Source organism: Tachysurus fulvidraco, chromosome 4, assembly GCF_022655615.1.
Source record: "Tachysurus fulvidraco isolate hzauxx_2018 chromosome 4, HZAU_PFXX_2.0, whole genome shotgun sequence".
Lineage (NCBI taxonomy): Eukaryota > Metazoa > Chordata > Actinopteri > Siluriformes > Bagridae > Tachysurus > Tachysurus fulvidraco.
In genome coordinates, this window is record NC_062521.1 from 6,923,857 (window position 1) to 6,949,855 (window position 25,999).

The 25,999-nt window shown below is 38.2% G+C and overlaps 1 protein-coding gene across 1 annotated transcript in view; it reads left to right on the top strand.

Moving 5' to 3' along the window:
• The window catches only part of wdr11 (WD repeat domain 11), a 92,960-nt gene that overhangs the window by 63,018 nt on the left and 3,943 nt on the right, over positions 1 to 25,999 (top strand). Inside the window, exons 16-26 of the mRNA XM_047812409.1 lie at positions 441 to 588; positions 6,044 to 6,150; positions 6,497 to 6,611; positions 12,070 to 12,241; positions 13,348 to 13,456; positions 14,692 to 14,754; positions 15,037 to 15,102; positions 17,224 to 17,413; positions 20,128 to 20,223; positions 21,170 to 21,335; positions 22,800 to 22,897. Of these exons, the coding sequence (XP_047668365.1) occupies positions 441 to 588; positions 6,044 to 6,150; positions 6,497 to 6,611; positions 12,070 to 12,241; positions 13,348 to 13,456; positions 14,692 to 14,754; positions 15,037 to 15,102; positions 17,224 to 17,413; positions 20,128 to 20,223; positions 21,170 to 21,335; positions 22,800 to 22,897 (1,330 nt within the window). The remainder of the gene's footprint in view (positions 1 to 440; positions 589 to 6,043; positions 6,151 to 6,496; positions 6,612 to 12,069; positions 12,242 to 13,347; positions 13,457 to 14,691; positions 14,755 to 15,036; positions 15,103 to 17,223; positions 17,414 to 20,127; positions 20,224 to 21,169; positions 21,336 to 22,799; positions 22,898 to 25,999) is intronic.

A 25,999-nucleotide genomic window follows, 5' to 3' on the forward strand; every position in this document is an offset into this window, starting at 1 on the left:
CACAGTGTGCACAGGGCAGCATGTCTTGTCTGGGGTCTTTGGAAATAAATTAATTATTTGAGTGAAAAAAATAATAGATTTTTATATATTCTTGCAAGTTCAGCACTCATAGCTCTTCATTGTTATTAAATGCAGATTAAATGCTGCAGGGTAGTTTAGGAATAGTGGTAAGGATCGCATTTTATTTGAAGAAAAATATGGAAATACACATGGATATTTGGAAGACAATATAGAATCACTGTCGTGTGTTTTTATTGCTCATAAGATCTTGAAGGTGGAAAAAAAGAAGCATACATGACTGATGAAATGATTTATTCAGACCTCAAATCCCACTCTCGATATTATTACGCTAGGCTTCTGATTCTTGCCTGACAGTTGACAGTGAGCAGAAAGCTCAGATGTCTAAACAGTGTTAGATCTGTGTTTCCTTTCCTTTGCAGTCTGCTGCAGGATGCAGAGAGCAAGGCTGAGACTAGTCAGGGCATCTCCGCACGCGAGCACTTTGTGTTCACTGACACGGACGGTCAGGTCTTCCACATCACTGTGGAGGGCAACACCGTGAAGGAAGGAGCACGCATCCCCCCTGATGTAAGTGACGGTCATTATTATCATTATTTGTCCGGTAACAGCACGCCCGTTATACCACAGCAATTTGCCAAGTCCCAGCATTTTATTTTGCTTCGGAAATTTTTTTTTTTCCTTTTTACTGTCCTGTTGTCTTATGCTGGTCAGCCATAAAACTGATGTGAGTAATATTGAGAATCTCTTCAGTATAGCGACGCTCAAAGGGTGGGAAATATTAGCAGCAAGTGAACAGAACAGTCAGTTCTCTAAGTTGATTTGCTGGAAGCAGGAAAAAACGGCCAAGCAAAAGGATCTGAGCTACGTTGAATAGCACCGAAATGTTATGATTAGACAAGTGGGTCAGAAGGTCTCCAAAACAGCAGGTCTTGGGTGTTCCTTGTACAAAGTGATTAGTACCTAAAAAAAATGTTCAAGGAAGGACATTCAGTGATCATGGGTCATAGGCACCCAAGGGTTTATTGATGAGCGTGGGGAGTGAAGGCTAGCCCATCTGGTCTGATCCCACAGAAGAGCTACTTTAGTGGTGGTAATAGTTGTAGTTCATGAATAGATCAGCGGGTTATAATAAAGACAAATCGAAGAATCATTTTTATCTAATGAAGCAGAGATGCAAAAGGAGTCTGAAATCAGAAACTTTAAGCAAAATGAACCATATAATTATAATATAACCTTTCATTATTGGTTGCCACTATGGATCATTTAATTTGGCACAGGTTATCACAGCTGCTCTTCTTTCCTGCACCTTTTCTATTGATATCTGGGCCTGGCACCCATTATTTGGGTTGGTTCCCTGCTTGGAATTTGAAGTGAGACATAAGAGATCTTGTAAAATAGCCACAAAGTTCTTGGCAAGAAGGACAAGAAGTGAGGGAAAAAACGCACAATACAAAACACAAACAAAATTTTTCCTAGTTGATAGATTTTTAATTAAGATTCAATATATCTCTAAAGTGTTTAAAACATATGGCTGGCCCATAATGCATTTCCTAGAGTGTCGGTTAGGGAATAGAGCTACTTAGGAAAAGACATTCAGCTCTTTTGGAGCGTTTCAATGCAAATGATTGCTTGATATTTTGAACTGATTGATGATTGGTTTAATTACAACATCCAGCATTATGTTATTATTTAGTTATTATTTATTGTCTCAGCTCACAATATAGGAAGAGAGATTTACATTAACATCAACTTGTGCTCACAACACTGCCTACCACACAACCCGCTCTTGAATAAGGCTTGTAAAGTCACTTTATTATTCTATAACTCATGAATGTAAAACAGGCAGTCGGTTCTCTTTGAGAATACTGTAAAGTGCTATGGCTTTAGCGCTTTAGTGCATTTTCATCTCCGGTGTTGTGACTTCAAACCTGGATTAAACACCTCTTCTGTCGTGCTGATTTCTGAGACGCGGAGGATTGAACAGTCTACGAGTTTCCTCAGCTGCTCAATTTGGAGTTGCTAATTGTCACTTCTTCATTGAACTTGATAGACGGGATTGACATTTTGGACATCATCTGTGTACAAAGGTGTGTGAATGGCTTGGCAATTTCATACCAGTTTACACCTCCAGCCATGTGAACATAACATAAATCACACAACGAGAGTGGACAAATCACTGGTGTGGACTTCCCCGGACAGGCAGATTATGTGTCCAGGCTATCAATTCTTCAATTTCTGTAACATGACGCAAGCTGTTAATGTAACAGTTTTGTTTTTTTTGCTTCCCTTCTCTAACAATCAAACAAAGAAAAAAAAAAAACATTTTCAGAAAAGTCTACTTCTCCTAGAAGAAAAAGCCTTTATTCATCACATGTACATTATAGTACAGTAAAAATCTTTTCTGCACCCATTCCTGTAGCGGTCACAGCACAGAGTCAGCCATGACACAGCGCCCCTTGAGCTGAGTCTTGCTCATGGCCTTAACAGTGGCATCTTGGTGGTTCTTAGGCTTGACCCCCAAGAGCCTTGACCATTTGAACTACCATTGCCCCTTTCCCATATTTGTTTGCTCTATTATGGTCATACATTTCTCACCTTGCTGCTGTGGCATCACATGTTGATTACGTGTTGATCAAGTCCTCATTTACAACACCATACTTGTTAAATTCCATCGAAATACAGTACGGATGACTTCATTTTGGAAAAAAAAAATCCATTTTGGCTGGCAAAAAAATAAATGTGTCACTAAGTGGCTCATCTTTCTAGATGTCGTGCAATCATGGACTGCAATCAATAGTCTGCATTAATGTGCCTATTTAACTGCCCTAAATGTTTTGAGAAGTTATGTTACGTGATTTTTAACCCAAGTTAATTGGATCGTGCGGTGTTATTCCTGAAAACTGATTGAACACATTATCCCTTTTTTTCTGCTTTAGATAAGTACTGAAATGTTTAATGATTGTAGTCTAGTTGTATAGATACACTACCACTAAGCTGTATATTTACAGTATGTCTTTATGGATTGATGCCCAGGGTTGATGCTTTATGTGTGTAGAATAACCCACTGCCCTTGTGGTTGATAATGATAACAAGATGACAATGATATCAAGAAAAGAATATGTTGACAGTTTTTTTTTCCCCACACATTTGTATAGAATTTTCTTTTCATGTCCAGTTGGATTGGGAAAAAAAGCTCTGGTTCTGACAGAGCAAGGAAAACGTTGTTCAGAAAGTAAAAGCAGTAGGTTATCATAAAGAAAAATCGAGGCAGACCAAATCCTTTCAGTTTAATGAAGCATTGAAGTTTGAAATCAGAAATCTCTCAACTCAAGCAGATGAAAAGGAAAATAGTTTCATTGAGATGCTGTAAAGAGGATTGGAAACACATTATAATAGTATTGATGTGGATATTTCACTAGTTTAAAAGTATTCGTATGCCATTCATATGAATTATTGATATAATTGGGTATTGAGCAATGGGCAATCTGCCAATCATGTGGAAGCAATGCCTGAAATCATGGAGATGCAGTTTAAGAGCTTCAGCATCTCAAACATCAGACTGGGGAAAATGATGATCTCAGTGGCCAGTCAAGAACAAGGATCTTAAGCTGCGGTTAAGCACAGGCTTACTGGACAGGTGAAGACTGGAAAGAGATTTCTGGTTGGGTCAGAAAGTGGCAGTATCTGCATGAATTCTTAGACTCAACCTGCCTTGTGTCAAGAGTTTAGGCTGCTGGTGGCATAATGTCGCAGAGAATATTGTATTGGTCTGCACTCGGCCCTTCAGTAACAATCAAGCATCCTTTACCTCATTGATGCCCCAGTATACATTCATAGACTCAAAGGAAAGTTTCCATGGCATCAATGATTTGAGAGCAAACGAGGCTTCCCACTCAGTATGAGTATGTCTTTGTAACAGTTTCCTCATGAGTGTATATACAACAATCAAGGACTGTTTGTGAATTTACTTATCCCAAAACTTTTTACCAGTTCCAGTCCCCCAGCAGAATGAAAATCAACTTGACAGATAGTCAGTCAATCAGTAGAAACTAATTATTTTATTGCTGCAAGGACACTGTTGGCTTTCACCGTCTCACTGTTGTGAGACTTTTTCACTTCTGGATAATTTTACACAGAATTTTATGGTATAACGCCTCCAAATTTTAGATGGCAATAAACAAGTACTTGGGGGAGCAGAGAGCAGAACTGGGTTTGAAGCTAGAAATACTTACAGTATGTGGTGGAAAAACCTTTCTTTTTTTGGAATTAGGGGCAACATTGACTATTCTATGAATACATTTCCCCTAGTAGGCTAGGTCAAAGCACAAATATTAATGAATAATTACAAATTATTAAAGCCCTCATCAAGTGTCTACATAAAAAGACTTTTCTTTTTTTAACCATCATGCTACTAATAAAAGTTATTCTGTACATTTGAAAAAGAGATTTTAAAAATGTCAACTTTGCTATTCAAGAACGTTGTGGAACCTATAGTAGCAGTATCTTAAAGCAAGTAAATCTCTGAATAATCCAACAAACAATAACAAGCAGACATCTGCATAGAAGCATCAGTTAATAACGAAGAGTGAAATGGTCTCAGCAGCAGATGTGACTGCAGTGTTTAATGACACATTTGTGCATGCTAATGAGTGCAGCAGAGGTGAACCAGTGCCTCTTCGTTCATGTTACTCTTTTCATCCCAAGGAAAATCGATGGCAATAAACAAACAAACGGAAACCCACCGTGGTACAATTTGTGATCTTTGCATTCTAAAAGATTTAATGATCTACCAAGTGTCATGTCAGACCTCCTATCTAGATGCTGCTTCCGTGCTTCTTGTACACGACGGGTAGCAGGGAACAAGTGCAGTTTAATACAGAAGGAAGTTTACATAACTTCTATACATGACTGAGGTTGCAAGATACACATTGGTGCTTGAAAATGATATTATACATTATACAGTATATCTCCAAGTGGCAAAAGTATGTGAACCTTTGCTTTCAGTGTCTAGTCTAACCCCATTGTGCAGCATTAAGTGCAGCTCAACATTTCTAGTAGCTGTTGATCAGTTTTGCATGTCGGCTTAGAGGATTTTTGGCTCATACCTCAGAACAGAACATCTTCAACTCTGGAAAATTGATGGGTCTCGTTACATGCTTGCTGCAGGTCCATGTACTATATTTCTATTGGATTAAGGACATTGACTTGACCATTCCTAAACATAAACTTTCTTCTGCTTTAACCATTATTTGATAGAACATCTTGCGAGCTTAGGGCCACTGTCTTGCTGCATGACCCATTTTCTTTTGAGATTACAGTTCGTGGACTGATATCCTGACATGTTCCTGTCAAATTTGCTGGTAGAATTCAGTATTTATTTTTCTATCAATGATGGCAAACTGTCTTGGGCCAGATGCAGGCAACAGGCCCACAATCCATGATACTGCCACCACCATGTTTCATAGGTGGGATAAGGTTTTTTGCTGGAATGCTGTGTTTTCCTTTCTCCAAATATAACAATTCTCATTTAAGCCAAAAGATGGGCTCATCTGTTCACAAAACATTTTCCGATAGCCTTATGGCTTGTCTACATGATTTTTAACAAAGAGCAGATTGGCAGCAATTCTTTTTTGCAGAGTGGTTGCTTTCTCCATGCAGCCCTTCCATGCACACAATTGTTGTTCAGTTAAACCCTGATGGTCATGAGTTCAAACATTAAAATTAGACAATGTGAGAGAGACCTTTTGTTGCTTGGATGGTACATGTCTTGCTCTTGGAGTATTGGTTGACCATCTTGGGGAAGGTAACAATGGTCTGATTGTGGGATCTGGGGAAGGTGGTTGATTTTAAATTTTAATCTTATTTTTTTTTTTTTTATTTGAGGTCCTGTTTATACGTTTATCTTTTAACGCCAGACACGTAATCCTTTTTGTCTGTTGTTTTTGCTCATATTTATGCAGAATATTTTATCCACTTTTCTTTAGAGGCACTTTTACTAAAATGGATCTGTTGTGTATTGCAGGGGAGCATGGGCAGCATTGCCTGCATCGCGTGGAAGGGAGACACGCTGGTACTAGGAGATGTGGATGGAAACCTGAATTTCTGGGATCTAAAAGCTCGTTTATCAAGGCAAGAGTGCTTTTTAGATTTATTCAGTTTACCTTCTATTCCTGTTTTCAGTTTTTTAATAGTATTTACTGTATAGAAGATGGTGGGTGGAAAAAAACAAAAAGAAAGCTCTTGTCCATTTAATAAGGCATTGCAAAATTACCTAGTTATAAGACATGATCTTGATTGTGGCATTTTGGGGTCACTTCATAAAGAAATGAATTATGAATTATGGTGTGTTTGGTACAATCACAATAATAGTTTTGATATGGTACTTTGAGTTTTTTAATAGACACTGCTATTTGTTGATGGAATAAAATGCAGTTTTTTGTGAAAAATATAGTCTGTAATTTTTTTTTTTCTTTAGGGGAATACCCACACACCGAGGATGGGTAAAGAAGATCCGCTTCGCTCCTGGAAAGGGCAACCAAAAGCTACTGGTGATGTACACTGACGGAGCTGAGGTGTGGGATACCAAAGAGGTAAGCTTGTTCTTTTCTTCTTCCTGTTAAACATACCATAATCCTTATAGCTTGCCAAATCAAGGCTGATGCTAATCCTGATGCTGATACTGGCCTGAACTTCTTTCTCAATAAGTGATTTGCCGTAGATTTCAATGCGCTGCTCTGGATTAGGGGGATGGTTGTCGCAAGACTAAAAAACTCCTGTCTTGTTTTGTCTAATAGCTTGGATTCTAAGGTGATGTTTAGACTGACTCTGTCCAGATAGCCTTCTTTAGAGCATATGTACTTTTTAATGATGTGAAGCTATGTTGTAAAACCCTGGTTTTGAAACGTCATAGCAAGATAAAAGTGCAAACCATTTCGAATCTAATTAGCATTTCTGAGGAAATTATTTATTTGACATTTCTGATGGCCTGATAATGAACTTTGTTTCGTTTTAAGTAACACGCTTACTCGATGATGATTTGTTATCACTTCAGAAGTTCTGAAAATAGACTCAAGGTGTTCATGAAGCGTAGTCAGGGGGTCTTTACTTTTGTTGCTCTAATCAAAGTTGCTGGTTTAATTCCTTAGATCTTATAGATATTAGGTCAATTTTTACCCAGATATTTAAATATTGTGGGCAATATACCAAAATGATATAGTCACAGTAATAGGAGTACCAGTGGTGTTGTCTAGTTTTTTGTAGTGAGTATACTGTGATTTCTTTTTTTCCCCTCTCAGCCTCATACGCACCCATCCTAGAGCGACACCCCATAGGCACCACCACACTCACTAATGCATAAAATATGCATCTACATGTAATTGAGAGCATTATTAAAGACTGCTTATGTGTTATCAACATTCCAATTTATTATAAGCAACAAAAGACAGTCAGCTGATAAAACCTGTGCTCCAGGTCCCATGTTCATATAACATTTAAGGCTAAATGTAGCTCTTAAAGGTATAGTTCACCCAGAAATGAAAATTGTGTTATTTTATTTTTTTTATATTTTATTATTTTTCTGTTTAACACAAAAGATGATATTTTGAAAAATGTTGGTAATCAGACAGTTGGCAGCACCCATTGACTTTCACAGTAGGAAAACATATAGACTATGAAAGTCAGTGTGTGCTGCCAACTGTCTGATTACCAACATTTTTAAAAATATCATCTTTTGTGTTAAACAGAAGAAAGAAACTCGTACAGTTTTGGAACAAATTGAGGGTGAGGAAATAACACAATTTTCATTTTTGGGTGAACTTTATACCTTTAAGAGCTACATTTAGCCTTAAATGTTATATGAATATGGGACCTGGAGCACAGGTTTTATCAGCTGTCAATTTTCAATGTACATTTAAGAGTGAACAATAAACATTTGTTCAGTTCTATCACCAACACTCTTTCATTGCAGAATATTATGAACTGAATGAACTGGTAGTTTACAAAGCTTCAGAACAGGTCATAGGCCACGGAAGCCCCAATGGTCCAAAAACGTTAGTGATTCGCAATCGCAACCACAGTCTGTGTTCACAACACAGACGGGGTGAATTTATGAATGAAAGTTCTGTCACAAAACGATATTGTTACGTATCCTCACGCTTTTTAAGTGGGTATACGGAAATCTTTGGCCTTTCCTAGTGGGTATACGGCGTATATATCACATAGACTACACCAGTGAGGAGTACATTTCTAGGAGATATAATATATAGGATGGACAACCTGGAGATGCATAGGATTGCTGTGGATAGGAACACTTGGGACGATGGTGGCGGCTGGGATCTCCGTCGTTGAACATTTGATGGTTTTGTCAGGAAGGAATTTGTTAAAACTATAAAGAAGTCAGAAATTACGCTGATGACCATACACACAAATTGCTTTAAAGCTCTTTATAATCACAATATCTGATGTTTCCTTCTGAATCTAGATTCTTCCCTTATATCGTCTCAGGGGGGAAAAAATCCAAATTAAAATGTTAAACTTTATTTGTTATTAGCATATTCTAACCAGAGTTTAAATTTTTTTATTTAAGAACATTGAATATCATGACTCTGTACCTCAGAAAAAGTGACACAAACGTATCACAGTATTAATTAGGGCTGGGCAATTAATCGAAAAGTAATCGAAATCGACATTCAGAACCTATAATCGATCAAATTTTTCCAGGTCGATTATTTCAATTACTTTCCCATTAAAAACAATACCGTGTGTGGAGTCACGTGACCCTCCTCCGTTACGTTATGTTATTCCGCCGACATGTCGATGGATACGGCAAATTGGTGGTGTTACCTTTGGGCGTCGAAACTGTTTTTCTACAGTGTCTACATCTGACTTCATTTTGTTCAATGTCATCCTTACTGAAGCCAAAATGTGTCCAAACGACGGAGACTGCGTTTTTCTTTGGTATAAGCTGCTCTTGTTGCTCAGTTGTCTGAGTGTTTAAGCTCTCCATGCTCGACATGAATATGAAAAACATTGAAAATAATGTATTTTGTTTCCAAAAGTGCAAGTTATTCATTTTTACTTTTTTTATAAAAACAAAGTGACTGTTCGTTTTAGGCAATGTGTGCTTTAATTTCAGTTGTTCAACATTGATGTTCAATAAATAATCATAGATAGTAGATAGTGTGTGTTTCCTTCAATTATTTTAAAATCAAGTAATGCACCCTTCATTCAAAAATCTCTCACTTGTAATATGTGAGCATATTTACTAAACAAAACTTGTCAGTGAACTATGAGGGCAAAAAAAAATAAAAATAAAATAACCGTTCATTAATCGTAATCGAGTTAAAATGTTCAATTAATCGAGATTTTGATTTTAGGCCAAATCGCCCAGCCCTAGTATTAATGTTATATTGTGAAATTGATGAAATTAATCTCTACCCAGAGGCTCAGTGGAATTTAGGTTATAGTTGAAGCATTCCCTGACAGAGCATTTTAAAACCCTTTGGTTTAGACTACTGCATTTTTTTCAGCGACTGTTTTCACATCTATTTCTTTGTGCACCGCATATCCAAAGGTACCAGGCAGTGCCTGAAGTAAAGTGCTATTTACAACAAAGGCAGCTGACTTCCTGTAATCAGGTCCGGAAGACAGCTTATACAGCTGTAATTTAGTGATATTGATTGATCCACCCACCTTGTAGTAAATTTTTTATTCTTTTTTTTTTCCAAATACTCTAAAAGCTTTGCAGAGGATAGAAGATATTTTATCCATTTAGTGTCCATTTCAGCTTGTTACAGTGTGGATGTTGTTAGCCGTTTCCTTCAGTCTCGCCACTTTCTGTTTTCATATCCGTCAGAGTTCCAGAAGTAGAGCCTTTAGGAAGAAGTGTTGTATAGTCAAAAAAAAGCAATTGTAGGCTGCTTATGAGTGATAATGCGGTTCTTTTAGCATAAAAAGAAAGAAATATAGAATAGAACAGGGCATAGAAGCCTTTATTATTGCCACATATACATTACAGCACAGTGGAATTCTTTTCTTCTATACCCCAACTGAGTAGGTTGGGGTCAGAGTGCAGGGGCAGCTATGATACAGCGCCCCTGGAGCAGGGAGCTTTGAGGGCCTTGCTGAAGGGCCCAGCAGTGGCAGCTTGGCTGTGCTGGGCCTTGAACCCCAATCCTCGATCAACAACCCAGAGCCTTAACCAGTTGAGCCACCACTTTATACTGGTGTTGAAAGCCTGAGGTTCAGCTTGTCTGATGGATAAAGAACTTTGAATCATTTGAGTTGAATAGAAAATAGAAAACAGATTGTCAGCTCGTGTTTTGTGTGGAAAATTGAGCCCTATTTTCTCTGTAATTGATTCAGTTGAAACTGAAGTTTGTATCTGTATATATCTGTATACTAGAGAGGATTGTACACTGCAAGTTCACTTCAGGTCAATTTGATTACATTTCAGGTAAGAATTATATATGCTGTGCAAAAGTCCCAATCATTTTTTTTTTATTTTCAAAAAGAAATTTCATCTTGGATGTTTATTTTATGACTTCTGCATTATTGGGTCAGTAAAAACATTTTTCATTTCCAGACATTTTTCATTTCCAACTGAATTGTAATGACCACTCTTTCAAACAATAAAAAAAAGCAATATTCAAAGTCTCCAGAAGAAGGACTGTGGCAGATTTTTCATGATAGAAAACCTGACTATATTTTTTTAATGCACTCCAATGAATGTCACAACAAATATTTACTTTGAGTGTGTTTTTTAAATGTGGAGAACATTTCATTTCATAATTTCTGAAGGTGTATTTGCTTTCGCAGAAGGATGTGTATGTATGGCTGGATTGGCTCGAGTAACTTAAAGTAGCTTAAAGAGCTACTCTTTGCAACTGTGTTGAGCGGAAAGACATGTCAATGCACAGCATAATGAATCTCAGAAGAAACCGAAGGCCACATTGGTTTTATGTCCTGATAGCAAGAACAGATATCTGACATGACCGAGGTCATGGGGTCAAAATATACAGGTATAGAAAGACAGGTAAAGATTGGAAAAAGAGATCTCATGAATCACACAGTCAGACTTTGGCACCAAAAGTATGAATCCATCAACTAAACCTACATTGTGTCAACAGTTAAAGCTGATGGTGTGGCGAATGTTTACCTTGCACACATTCATGTCAAAAATTCCATATGAATACCACATCTTGTCTGACAATTTTTGCTGAACATTGCCAGAATTTACCCATCTTATACCGGCTACCTGCAGTGTAAACATGCAGCATGTCACAAAGCAGCAATGTCATGAACATATCCCTCCACAACCATCACATATGAATCCCACAGGGCACCTTTGTGGTACAGAATACAGAATGAACTTGTAGCTGACAAATCTGCAGCAATTATGTGATGCAATCTTGCCAACACGAGCCACAGTCGCAAAGGAATGTTTCCAAAGTTTCTGAAACAACCTAGAATTCAGAATGTACCAATGCGGAACTGAAGATGTTTTGAACGCAAATTTGTGAATAATGCAATCAGAGGTGCACAAACCGGTGCAACCGGTGCAGTATTTTTTTGGCCAGGATTGTGGAAATGGAGTCTCAGGCTTCATTAGTCTGTGGAGACATCCTCTCTAGAGGACAGTGCCAGGCTGTCAGTGTGTCCCCAAGACACACACGCACACATGTCTCCAGAAAGACAGTGGAATCGCATCACTGCTCTCTTGACAACATAGCTTTAGTCTGACACACACCCAAGCCTTCACACCGAATATAGAAGCCGGTTGTAACAGGATGCACATGCTCCTTAGTTAATATTAAATAAAGTAAAGAAAGATAAATTCTAGTAATTTAGATGCATAAGAATGTTTTATAGCATTTAATTTTAATGCACTACAAAATTTAAATCAATTATTTTGCTAATGATAATGAGATGATTAAAGTACTGATCATTTTACGATGATCATTAAAGTACCTAATTGTCCTTACTGTTTAAATAATTTTTTAATTTCTGGGAGAAATTATTATTTCAATTCCCGTTTATATACTTCTGCAGGTACAGATGGTGAGCAGCATCAGAGTGGGTCGGAATGTGAGTTACCGTATTCTGGACATCGATTGGTGTACATCAGATAAGGTGGTCCTGGCCTCAGATGATGGCTGTGTCCGTGTGCTGGAGATGGCCATGAAATCTGCCAGCTATAGGATGGACGAGCAAGACCTAACAGGTACGTGTCTGTGCATTTTCAAGTTTCAGAAGGTGTGCCAACTCTAGAAATGATCTGACAGTATTACAGCCACTTTATCAGCTCAGCCAATCAGTGCATGTAACATGCGTGCAGGTCTTTGAGACTTTGAGCATGGATGTTTGTGCCAAACAATGTTTTTATAATACCCAAAAGCTTCTGATCTTGTGATATTGTCATGCACAACATGACTGGCTAGAGTTTGAACAATAAAGCCAATGAGCAAGGGGTTCTTCAAGCAGAAATGTCTCAGAGATGAGAGAAGTCAGAGACGAATGGCAAGGTTCAGGAAGGTTACAAATAGCATGGCAATAACCACTACTTACAACCGTGGTGAGCAGAAAAGCAGGTTAGAGGAAGACCAGGCAATGTTTGTTCACTTTGTGGCCCATAACAGAAGTGCAAGACTTCGAATGATCTTATGCATTGAGGTGCTGCCATGTGAGTCTGATGAGTTCCTACATGTTTTACAGTGAACCAAAAATATCTTTTTCCACAGTATTATTGTCTGTATATGTTGTAACCGTACTGTATATCTGTGGTGGGCTGGTTGTTGGATGTCAATAGAGCTGGATTCTCAAAGCCAGTATAAAAGGAATGTACATTGACACCTGTCTATTAAGAAAATGTAAATGTATTTCACTAAAACAGACATTGTAACAGTGTTTCGATGTCTTTCCTGCAAAGATCACACACTTTGAGGAGCCGGTTTAACAACCACAGCAGTGAATGCACTCAGTCTGTCTGAAGATATCTAAAACCTCAGTTAGCTTTCAGTTTGTTCAGTGAACACCATACACCATAGTGAAAGTGTAATGGGTTCATTTTGTAATAAGCCCTCAAATTGTTTTTCTTTTAGTGCACGTTATCACATCACCGAAACATGTGCTCTTCTAACAAGCCACTAAAGAAGTAACACCTTACAAAAACCCATTAAATGTACTTGAAGGCTAATTGAGGTGCATAATTGCTCCACAACCCACTGTAACTGGTAATACAAATCTTTAGTGACAATTGAGCACTTTTATGTCTCTTGATGCATGTTAATGTGAGCTCTCAATAGATCTCTTTCATATGCCCTCTCACAGATCCAGTGTGGTGTCCGTATCTGCTGCTCCCGCGTGCTGCTCTCACCCTGAAGGCCTTCCTCCTGCTGCAGCCCTGGTCCGGAACCTTCACCATGGACATCACTCAAGTGTGAGTGTTAAACGTGATTAAACTGCACCAACACCACTCGTTCAACCTTGTGTAGCCATTATCGACTTTGCTTTGTTTTTGTTTACCTCAAGTATTTTCTGCAAAATGAATTATCTGAAGTATCCACAGTGGAAGTCAAAACCGCCCTTGGCTGCTGCTGGACCTTTTTAGTCCTGCTTGGAAGAAATATTAAATAAATGGTAGCTATAACTTTTCCAGATGGCGCTCGTTATCAGTGCAGAGAAAGAGCTTTCTATTCAGCATTCAGGTTCAGAAAAGCTTGGTTAACTTTTAGGATGTATTTTTCTACTGTCTCACAGTAAGAAATGTAAGTGCTGTGGCAAGAATGAGCTTCAGAAAGTGTTTAAAAAATGGAACCTTCAGTTAGACAGCTTTAAAGTAGTTACAAAAGTAGTTACAAGCATAATGTCACTTGATGTCACAATCTCCAATATCCAATCATTCATACATTAACGTGTAATACTTAAATGATTTATTTATTATTTAAAACGCTTAATTGTTTACAATTTGCTACAATATGTGCAATCAAATTTTCACTATTTATTGGCACAATAGAGCTCATGAAATTGAGTAACAGTTCTAGTTATGCTTTGGTTTTAAACATAATCAGTAGTCAGTACTACCAAGTCGTCTTTATTCTTTTACCATGACCTTTTTATCAGGTTAGCATGTTAGACCACAAAAATGGTCACCTGCTTACTCCCATGCACCAACTCACTAAGAACCAGAGAGGATGAAGGCAAATTCAACATGTGCTTCCTCTGAGACACCTGGATACAGCCATCCAACATCCAGCCATGTTTTAAAACTTAGAAGAAGAAATAACTATCCCAGAGAGAGAGAGAGAGAGAGAGAGAGAGAGAGAGAGAGAGAGCAAAAGAGAGAGAGAGAGAGAGAGAGAGAGAGAGAGAGAGAGAGAGAGAGAGAGAGAGAGAGAGAGAGAGAGAGAGAGAGCAAAAGAGAGAGAGAGAGACCGACCTTTGGATAGGTAAAAGCCTGTCCAATTCATGCATTAATGAATATAATCACACTGATAATAGTGAGTAGCGATTGGATCCAAGGAACACAATAAAAGCACAGATGTTTGCCTTATGCTTCATGGAAACCACTGGTCTAAAAAACATCTGAATGTTCTGGTCTGTGAAGAAAATGTTAGTTTGGACTTCAAAATATCTAAGAAGTCATAGTGTTTGTGAACTTCCTGTTTGTTCCAGAGACTACCAAGAGAAGGACGAAATCAAAGGCTTGGTGCAAGAGCAGCTGAACTCCTTGTCCAAGTGAGTAATGGTTTCTAATCAGCCACAGAATGAAACGGGCACCTCATTTTCTCACTATTAAGGAATCTGAGCTTTATACCTGATTGTTTTTCTTTTCCTATAGCAGGTCTATAAAGCAAGGCGATTCTTAATCATCTTCCTCACTTCTGTAATAAAGTATGGAAGTATTATACTGTAGACTTCAAAGGAAGAGAAGACAGCTGAAGAAATGTCTGTGTGTGTGTTTAATTACTGTGTGTAAGTGAGCGTGCTTAGATTTGCTGTGTATTATATTCTTGGCAGTGACATCAAAAGCGTACTCCAGGACCCAGAGCTCAATCTGCTTCAACGCTGCCTCCTAGTGTCCCGGTAAGTCAGTGTTTGATATATATAGAGGTCCAGAGAATCAGAATCAGAATGATTTTTATTGCCAAGTATGTTTTCACATACGAGGAATTTGTTCTAGTGCAGAAGCTCCACAGTGTAAACAGAATGGCATTGATAAGACACATATATAATAAAGGCAGTTGTATGTACAGTGGATAAAGTACAGTGGATAAAGGCAGTTGTATGTACATCGTGAAACAGCTGATCCAGTTGTTCTAAGTAGGATTTAATCAGATGGCCATTTCTTACCGAACAGTTTTGTCCTCAAACCACTCCCTCAATTTTCCTTGCGTTGTCTTGAAGAAAACTCACTAACCATCAAATGATGGTGGAGACCTGGGACATGAGTACATTCTGCTGGACCAAAAAAAATGTTGTAGGCGTTTTTACTTTTTACGAAAATCAAAGCCAGTGGTCTGGACTGAAAAAGAGCACAAACATTAAAATAGGAGCGGACTGGGTTTTAAACTATGTATATTTATTCATCTTCAGTTTGCCACCTCATAGCTCCAGGGTCCAAGGTTTGGTCTTGAGCTCAGATTTCTGTCCGATACAACAATATAAGCATCAATGTACAGGCTAACATCCACTTTTGTCCCTTCCGACCATGCTCGACTTGTTAAACCTTTTCTCTTAGCCTCCTTCTCCTCCTCTTCTTTACGCAATTCTATGGATAAGAAATCTGGATTCATTACTTTGGATTCAAACCACCTTTTCCCATCTAGCCATTGACCACTCTTTGTAGTCTCTGGCTAATTCTTGTCAAGCCTTTTTGGTGTGAAGCTGTAAGCGGTTTCTTTAGGTTTCTTAAAGCCCCAGATGCTGTCTATCTACTTCAGGCGGTAAAATGCTGAGATATTTGAGTCTCCTCTCAGACCTATCAGATGGTCTTTCTGACCAAAAGGCTGAATTTTTTCAATCTTTGTGGTCTCTTTGTTTCCTCAGGGTGCCACTCACACTCCTCAACTGTAATTGGATCATTTTTGTACCTTCTTTTTGTTCTCAGCACTAAATCACAGATCAGCATCATCAATTTCTTCACATTATTACAGCTGTACACTCAGATGCTCATGAAGGTCTGCATCCTACATATGCAACCTCGAAACCATACATAATAAGCACCTGAAAGCTACACAACATTCATCTTACAAATAGATTTTGTCCTCATTTATTGTGGCTTACCTTCTTTTTAAGTGAACTGAAGCATTCCTTCTTTTTATTATTTATCTGAGCAATTCTTTTGTTTTTTGGACAGCCAGCCTGTTAAGAATCCTGGAAATATACTGCTCCGTATTTTCTTTAAGTAATACTGCATCATTCAAAGTACCATTCAAACATGAATTATAACTTCACATAAATCAGTTTTCAAGCCTTCTATGTGGGCAGATATATGCTAGCAATGTAACACAACTTTATTAGCATTAAACTAAGTTCAGCTTACAGGTGAAATTGGATGGAACATTTTTTTTCTCTCAGCAGTTAATGCATTATACAAGTTTCCCTTGACCTAGGATAAAGATATTCAATCATAGTTTTTTTCCTCAAATGCCAGACATTTCATGCTGCCAAACATTTCTTTTGGCATGAGTCTACTTTTTATTAGAGATGGATTTATTTCAGCTTTTATTCAATATGTCAGAATTCCAGTGGGTCCGAATTTTTTATACACCATATCGTCTCTCTATTTAGACTTTTAGAAGCTTCTGATTGGCCCTCTGTCTCTTCTACAATTGGTAACATTGGGAAATCCTCGAAAAATCAATTTCCAACAACAAGCACCTGTCCGAACACACAGACACTGTCTCATGCAGGAAAGGGACACAAATTACTTAAGCGATTAAAACGCACTGCCATCAAATACTAATGAGGAACATACAAAGTTCTGACAAGGTGTAATAAATCAATATTTAAATGCTTTTACTTCTTCTTGAAATAAAGGAGACACCTTAGTTCATTTAACACAGGAAATGTATGATAATTGTATAAAGCTGTGAAAAATTGAGTTTGAATTTTTTTAGCCTAGGTGTATAGAAACATTTGACTTTGGTTTAAAAAAAAAAAAGGTACAATCTTTTGACTCAACTCAACCCTGTTCTGTCTCAGGCTGTTTGGTGATGAGTCAGACCTGCAGTTTTGGAATGTGGCAGCACATTATATCAAGTCTTTTGCCCAGGCGAGGCAGCTGAGTGTGCCCACTCCTGATGCACTGATACAGCCAGAGTGCTCCCAGAGTACCACTCAGTGCCATCTGGATATCTGCCATGATATTCTATGTGAAAGCTCCTTCTTTCAGGTACAACACACACACACACACACACACACACACACACACACACACACACACACACACACACACACACACACACACACACACACACACAGACACAGTGAAGAAAACAAACGAGGACAACTGTAGTTCACTTAATTGATGTAATCTGTATATATAAGTATATACTAGAAGATAAAATGTGCAAATAATTAGAACATTAGCAGAAGCAGCTTCCTCTATCAGCACTTGCACTGGAATCTAGACAACCTTATCTTAGCTTCTTCTCTTTTGGTAATCACACCAGTAAATCTATGCTACCAACTACCCAGGAACCCAGAGAAAGAGGTCTCTGCTAGATTGCATTATGCAGCTTGTAGGCAATAATGAATAATTCCTCCAGTTTAATAGGTCCAGCAATATTAATTTTCTTATAGACTTAAACAATGACCTTTTTTTTTTTGTTTTGTTCAAAATATTTCTTTGTACTATTTTTTTTATTTATTTTTTTTTTGTCGCATTGCATTTCCAGTATAATTGCTTGACTCGATATACTATTACACTTCTGCCTGATTCATTTCCCTTTTAATTACTGAACACAGGCATCCCTTTATTGATCGTCTTGTCCTTCTGATGCCTGCATCATCAATCCTTATCTGATGTAATGGCCTAGAAAACTGGTGTCCTGTCTGGACAATTGGCAAAACATTAGCCGTAGGTGTCTTTATTATGATAGAAAACAGCTTCTCGAAGCCGTTTGTACGGACAGCACCATAAAATCCATATGTGCTCTGTTACTTCATGAACATCTGCTTGATGACTGTGACCAGTCCTGGTTTTGTCACATAGTGCATTAACTTCCTGAACAGTCTAAATAGGCCAAATCTTAGAAGAATGAAGATGCTGAAATCTATGGGATATTATACCATTTTATTACATTGGCTGTAGTCCCTTAGTCCCTAAGAAATTAAAAGGTTTAATAATCTTTGATAGTAATAACAAGAATAAAAACTAAAATGTAATTAAAATTTTTAAGAAATATATTATTTTAAGCAGTTTTTTTTAAAGTTCTCAGTCGAATGAAAGGTTGTTGTTGGTGTTTTTTTTTTTGTAATGATATGTTTCCAATAAAAAAAAATCTTCATTCGTATCACAGGTTGATGTATGAGGCCCAATATTTCTAGTGAATTTGAGGTGACTGTTACTTCTAGCAGCAGATTTATATGGCAGCCTTGTGCTGGACTTGTGCACATAATATATTGTGCCATATTCCCAGTAAGACAGTTAATAGTAAACATTAGAATATGCCATGAATCTTATTCACGTATTAGATTTGTATAATGTTGCACAAACACTCAGAACAAACATCCAGAGGAAAATAATGTAATATGACACAGCCAGCCCATAGAGGATAAAGTTCCAGCGAGTGATGCGTTTGCTCATGGACAGAATATTGAGCAGTTATCCATGAAATTAATCAGAACTTTTCCATTTGTGCCTCCAAGCAAGTCTTCCCAAATGGCGTCGGAAAGAAAATGACACTTTTCCTGCTAGCCAGTATTTCGAAGCATTCATTATGGTAATGGTCTGATGTGCCACTGAGACTGGCAGGTTTACCTTTTCATCTTTATTTTGCTCTTTTTCATGAAATGTTGTCCTGATTACTCAGTGTGCAGGACAGTTTGCCATGAGACCATATTCAGGTCAAATATTTCAAAGGCAAAATGAAAGAAATGAAAGGTTATGATGTAAAGTACGACTTTGAAAGGGAAGGATAAACGAAGGCTGACGTCTACACTTTTCTCACTTCACTACTCAAACACTGCTGTACTTAAACACACATTATTTATAACGACGCTAATAGAGCGCTTTCAGGAGTTTTATATTTTAAATTTACCATGTCCTCCTGTGAACACTTGTATTTTGTCCTTTAGTGCTTTTTTTTTCATTCGTTTCATAACTTCTTAATTGGGTGGACTCCTGCTTGTTTGGGTCTTTTCACTTTTTTCTGCCGGCTGCCAAAAAACAGCAAGAAAAGAAATGTATCTCCAGAGATATGCATCAACACTCAGGACCTGAATGCTAATGTCTAGAATTTACTTTAAACTAATTCTTTGCAGCAGAGTTTCCTGTTTAACGAGACTTATGCCACGGCATCTAGGACTTTTTCTTTTTTCTGTTTTTTTTTTTTTTCTTTTTTCATGTTTTCGTCGTTGGATTTTAGCAGCATATTAGCCGTACCATAATATACACAATCATGTTAATAAACATGTGTCTGAATATGTGACTGTACACTCACCAGACACCAGACTGAACCTGGACCAGTCATGCCACATGGGGTCAAATTCTCCAATTCTCAGAGATTGCATTTCTCCCCCTTTCTGATATTTTCAAAGCTAAGCTTTTCATCTGTAGCTACATGATTGTAAGCATTACCACTAAGTGATGAGATTTACAGTCAGGAATAATGTATCAGTATGACTGCTGAATGTCTATATTATAGACAAATTATTTTCCTAATATTTAAGTCATTACTCTTCAAGGCTTTGTCTGTTTTTAAGCCTGGTGGTATGCTGGAGCCTTGCTAAAGGAATTGGCTTAAATATGTCCTCTTTTCATTCATTCACAGAGGAAATAAATATGGAAAGGTATTAGAATGATGTGTAAAATGCCCGAGAATCAGAAATACAATGTAAATAGGATCTCTCTCTCTCTCTCTCTTTCTCTCTCTCTCATATTAGAGATTCCAGTTAGAACGGGTTCATCTGCAGGAGGCGAAGAGGTCCAGCTATGAACATACCAAAAAATGTGCAGACCAACTGCTTCTCTTGGGACAGGTTACTTCACGCTACCTCACATCCTGAAATTAGCACAGTAGCACATTCATTTTATAAGTCTCCTTGGGTAAACGGCATGTGATGAATGAATCAATTATTAATAAACATTACTGCATTATTATTTATTCCAATTAAACACCGTCACGGCCAGTGAAATGCTAGGCTTTGGTATAGTATTTGAGAAAACCTGACCAGCAACCAAAGGTCTGATCAGTGAAACCTAGACAAGTTTTTCTCACATGGATTTTTCTCATGGATCTTGACAGTTAATATGACATTTATGTGAGTTTACCCTTCCGCATGAGCAGGTGAAGAAAAGAACGAGGTGCTGTACGGCTTATCGTTTGACAGATCCGTTCATCTCGCTATCTCATTCCCTCCCTCATTATTCCTACACACACACACACACACACACATACACACAAACACACACACACACCTGGTAAATCATCTCATCTACAATACCTTGCAATATGGTGCAGAAGGATGAAGGGACACATTTATAATCAGAGTCTTTTCCACAAGGCTAAACATAAAATGTGTCTTGCCATACAATGCCGTACATTATAATCAAGAGCTAGGAATCTGAACATGGAAAAGCATTTTTTTTAGTTAGTTAAAATGAAGAATGTGTTATTGTCTGTATGCTTTCTGTAACTAGGGTGTGAATAGATGTGATGAATTTCGAAGAAAATGCTAAGATTTTTTTACCGTGTTTCTTTTATATGAAAGAATGAAGTGTATATATATATATGTGTATGTATGTATGTATGTATGTATGTATGTATGTACAGTATATGTATTGTGTATATATAACTGAAGATCCATTCTTTCCTAATTCTGCTATTAACCAAATCAAATCAAAGTTAAATCTACACTACCTAAGTCCATTTGACAAGCCCCACACATACATACATAACAGTATTTTGTTTTCTTCACTTGGCAGACTGACCGGGCGGTGCAGCTGCTGCTGGAGACGAGTGCTGAGAACCCTAGCTACTACTGTGATTCCCTTAAAGCCTGCCTTGTGACAACTATTCCCTCCTCTGGACCTTCTCAGAGCACAATTAAACTAGTAGCCACCAATATGATCGCCAGCGGAAAGCTTGCGGGTAGGCTGCATGCTTAAAACCATACTTCAGGTAGAACGTAGTGTGATGCCGTGTGTGCCAATGCGCAGATCGTGCTGTGTGCATAATATTGTTATTGTGAAAGCTTAAACCTAATGGCTTTAATGTCCATATGTGAGGCTGATACCTTAATAGGCAATATTTGTAAAGTACCAATATATTGCGTAAAAGACACCATTGCAGCTTTAAAGACTGAAAGGCATTACATAGCCATAGCCATCTAAATGCAGTTATTCACACACACACACACACACAACACACAACCAGATCTGAGTACATTATTCTATGTAGAGATACAGGGATGAATATTTTGAGCACTAAACGGTAAGAGGGAAATAATAAAAGAAACCAGTACAAAGAGATTAATAGTTCTGAAGCCTATTAATAGATTATTATTAATAGAACTCAGCATATGCTTAATTGGAGAACATGGAAGTTCATAGTAGGGGTCTAAAGACAGGCAGGCAAAGTTAAACCAGAATGATCCATAATCAACAATGAGGGAAACGGGTAAGGATCTTTAACAAGGAGAATACAGAATTAGATAAAACCTTGATGCACCGAAAGCTAGGCTTGGATTTTGCTTTGTAAAATTTCCAATCCAGCACTTACACACAATATAAAAGGCTGTGTATTGATCACAAACTAACACGGAACAGGTCAGCACAATCAGGCAACAAACCAATGACATGACAAGAGTGGAAACTAAACTAGAACCAACACAAGCACTTGCTCATTGACATGGGAGCCACAGGGAAAGGAAAGGAAAAGTGTTTGTTTGATTTTGATTGTCACAGCATACCAAGTGCACTTGTTTTTAGCACACACCTTATTTAACTCAACTAAATACCAAATTGTTTAATGGTTGAATGAGTTGTATTTGAAAAAGGGGGGGGGGGAAACAAATATTTGTGAAGTGACTCTTCAAAATCTGACATCTATCCTGAATGGCAACGGGGTAAAGCTTTGAACATGTTCAGTTTGTTATTTCTCTTCGCTCTAAAGCGTCTGCTCAGCAACAGCAAAGTTGAAAGCCTTTCTGAAATGAAACGAGGTGTGCTGTTCAGCCAAGTTATAAGACTGTATATTTCACTCAAAGTGACTTCTGAAAAATTCCCAAAACACATCACATTTGTAAAAACTGAAGCTGGAATTCCTTGACAATCTGCAATATCAATCTGAAAACAGGCTTCCTATTAAAGTGTGTGTGTATATGTGTGTGAGTGTGTCTGTGTGTGTCTGTGTGTGTGTCTGTGTTTGTGTGTGTGGCATCACTGACGACTTGACATCACCCAGTAAATAATTACAGCAACACTTAGCCCTTCACATGCACGCGCACACAGTTTTGTCCAGGCACTCGTGGAGCAGTTGTTGGTAATTGAATATGCCATTATTTTCTTTTCTGTTTCCCACTCTCTCTCTCTCTCTGTTTCTGTCTCCATGCAGAAGGTGTGCAGTTGCTGTGTTTGATTGACAAGGCAGTAGATGCCTGTCGTTATCTGCAGACATACGGCGAGTGGAACCGAGCCGCCTGGCTGGCAAAGGTATATTCTCTACGGACTGTACCAAAAAAAAAAAAAAAAAGCTAAGGTGCAAAAAGAGTCAGGCTGAATGAGTTTGTTGATAATTTTATACCATGGTATAAATAGAGCACATACAGCCTGTCAAAATGCATTTGAATCTCCTAACACACACATACACACACACACACACACGCACACACGCGCGCTCATAATGCCAGCCATCCAGATAGCAAGCACACATTGCATACCAATGCTGTGTTAATTTTGTCATCAAGTGTGCCTCAAGCTATACCCTGCTGGTACATCTCATGCTGCCAAGATGTTGTGAATCTCCTCTCTGCTGATGTAGTTCTCCCGTATTGGGATTTCTTTCTATTCATACCATTTGTAATTGTTATTTCCAGTACAAAGATAATACATTGCAAAAATAAATATATATTTAATATTTTCTAACAAATGGAACTCATAATCAAGTGCATGGTCATTGTGTATTGCAAAGAAAATGAAAATGAGCTCTTTTAATGACCCGTTATCCCTGATTTTGTCATCCAGGAGCCATGTACACCTTTGTCATGTACGCCTGCTTATGCATGTGGAACCATGTAACAGCACCACTGAATTACTGAAGGTTGGGAGTTAAAATCCCAGGACCACCATGCTGCCACTGCTGGCCCTTTAGCAAGGCCCTTAGCCTTCAACTACTCGGTTGTATAAGTAAGATACTAAATGTAAGTCACTCTGGATAAGGACATCTGCTAAAAATGCAGTAAATGGAATGAAAGAAAAACGTGGCATGTACAGTATATGGGTGGCACAACAAAGCTGGGCATTTAAAAACTTTGAAAAAGATTCTTTTCAGATCTTCTGCTGTCCAGTTTGGGTGAGCCTATGTCCAATTTCACCTCAAGCCTGCTCTTGGCTGACAATGTGGTCTTCTGCAGTGGTAGGCCATCTGCTTTGTGGGACATTTGACGCATGCTGAGATGCTTTTCTGCTCACTACAGTTGTAAAGGGTGTTTGAGTTATCATAGCCTTCTATGTCGGCTCAAACCTGCCTGACCTCCCTTCTTACCTCCTCTACTGGGTGTTTTTTGTTTATTTAGGGTCTCCCATTAGGATAGAAATGTTTCATATTAAGCTACATTTGTCAGTCGCAGTACTCTGAATAACGGTTGCCATAGTAATAACATTTCAGAGGGTGGAGTAACTAGCATTCCGCTTGACCACATATCAGTTTTTTTTGTTGCTTTTTTTGTTCACTGGACACGTCCACATCATGTCTCTAACGGTCGATCTCGTTCATGTCCCCGGAAATCATCAGCTCTAGTTAAAAATGAATGTTCTCCTGTCGCTGTTTGCGTGAACTTAGACATTGGGATTAAGGCGATCAGTCAGAAACATTTTGTATTGATTTTGTAGTGACTTTTCCAATGCAAGCAGACAAACCCGAGTCACTGATTTGTCACCTGTCTGTATATTACAACCTTTTCAGCACTGATTTGGTTCAAGGACAATGGACCGGGTCAAGAATCGATTATTTCAGTTAGCAGTTTGTCAGGTTTGTTGGTTGTTCCAGTGTTTTGATGCAGAGTAGGAGTTCAGGTCAGGTCATGTTTTCTTTTCCCCCTTCTTTTTCCCCCCCGAATAGCCTGAGGCGGACATGTTCTTTTTTTTTAGAAGGGGAAAAAAGCAAGGGCACAGGATACAGGGGAATTAAGCCCTACTGAGAATTGTGCTTTAAGCTCATTTAGCCCTGAGATTTGTCCTGGTGTGTTTGCCAGTTTCCTAGAGATGGAGATGGAGATGGAAACCAAAGAAAAGGCCTTAAAGTACTTGTATGTTCTGCATTTGCTTGAAGGTAATGCGAATATTCAGTTGTTTTTGACATTTGGATTTATTTTATTAAAAAAAAAACCTTTAACAGATGTAGCAGTGCCGTTTACATATCATATGGGACTGATGATTGATGAAAAACTGGTGTGTATTTTCTATACAAGCATTACAACAAACACCACACTGTAGCTGTATAATAGACCTGATGCCAGAGATGACTGAAACTTCGGTAACTGCTGAGATTGTAGATCTGTAGCAGAAATGCGTAAGCAGAAGCATAGCGCATACAGTCCATTACTTACAAATGGCAATATTTACACCTTATGGCTCTCTAAATCTGTACAATCAAGTAAAATATGTTAAGTCCAATTCACTAATCTAGCATAATTCTGTGCAAGTGAAATCCATTGGGCTCAAAAGTGGAGTAGTGCCCTATCAATGTCCTCTTGTATATATTGTTATCGTTCTCTCATATGCAGGAAGAATCATTTTAGCTTTAGTGCTTATGCAGCACACTTCAGGTCTTATGCTTATAAAAGCACACACTTTAAATCCAGATCTTGACCAATTTAAACACAATGACACCAAGACTCCAAAATATCACATTTCACATTTTTTTGAGTGCTTAAAAATGGATTGTGTTTTTTCTATTTAGGCACGGATTTGCAACCCAGTCTAAACTCTGACTCGGCTCGTGATCAGTGGCCCTGTATTTAAACTGAGGTTCACTTTCTACTGCAAATCCATAACAGGGCAGAAGCTTAAAAAACAGCTCTTTAAAAATGTTTTTTTTTTAAATACAGGGACTGAAAACTTTCACAACAGTCTCTATTTCTTGCCTATGTTTGCAAGCTTGAGACTTCAGTTTACTTGTGCTTGGGATGTGTATGAACCCCTGCTCATTCATGCAGTTACCTAATCAGCTGATCATGTGGCAGCAGCACAGTACAAGAACATGCGGATGCTTTCTGCTCACCACAGTTGTAAAGAATGATTCACCCTCGAACCGTGTCGTCTCGATTTTTGTCAACAGACCTGTTGTGTGTGTGTGTGAAAGTTCCAGAAGATCAGCAGTTTTGGAACAACTCAAACCAATCCATCTGGCATTAACAGCCATGACAGTATGGATATCAGATTTTTTGTTCATTCTGCTGTTTGATGCTGTCAGTCTTTTATGTTGATCTAAAACACTGCAGTTTCACCAAGACATATGATAACTGTAGACTCATCAGACTAAGGGATAAATCTCAGGGTGCAGTAGCAATGATTCCCTATTAGCACCAGACCCAA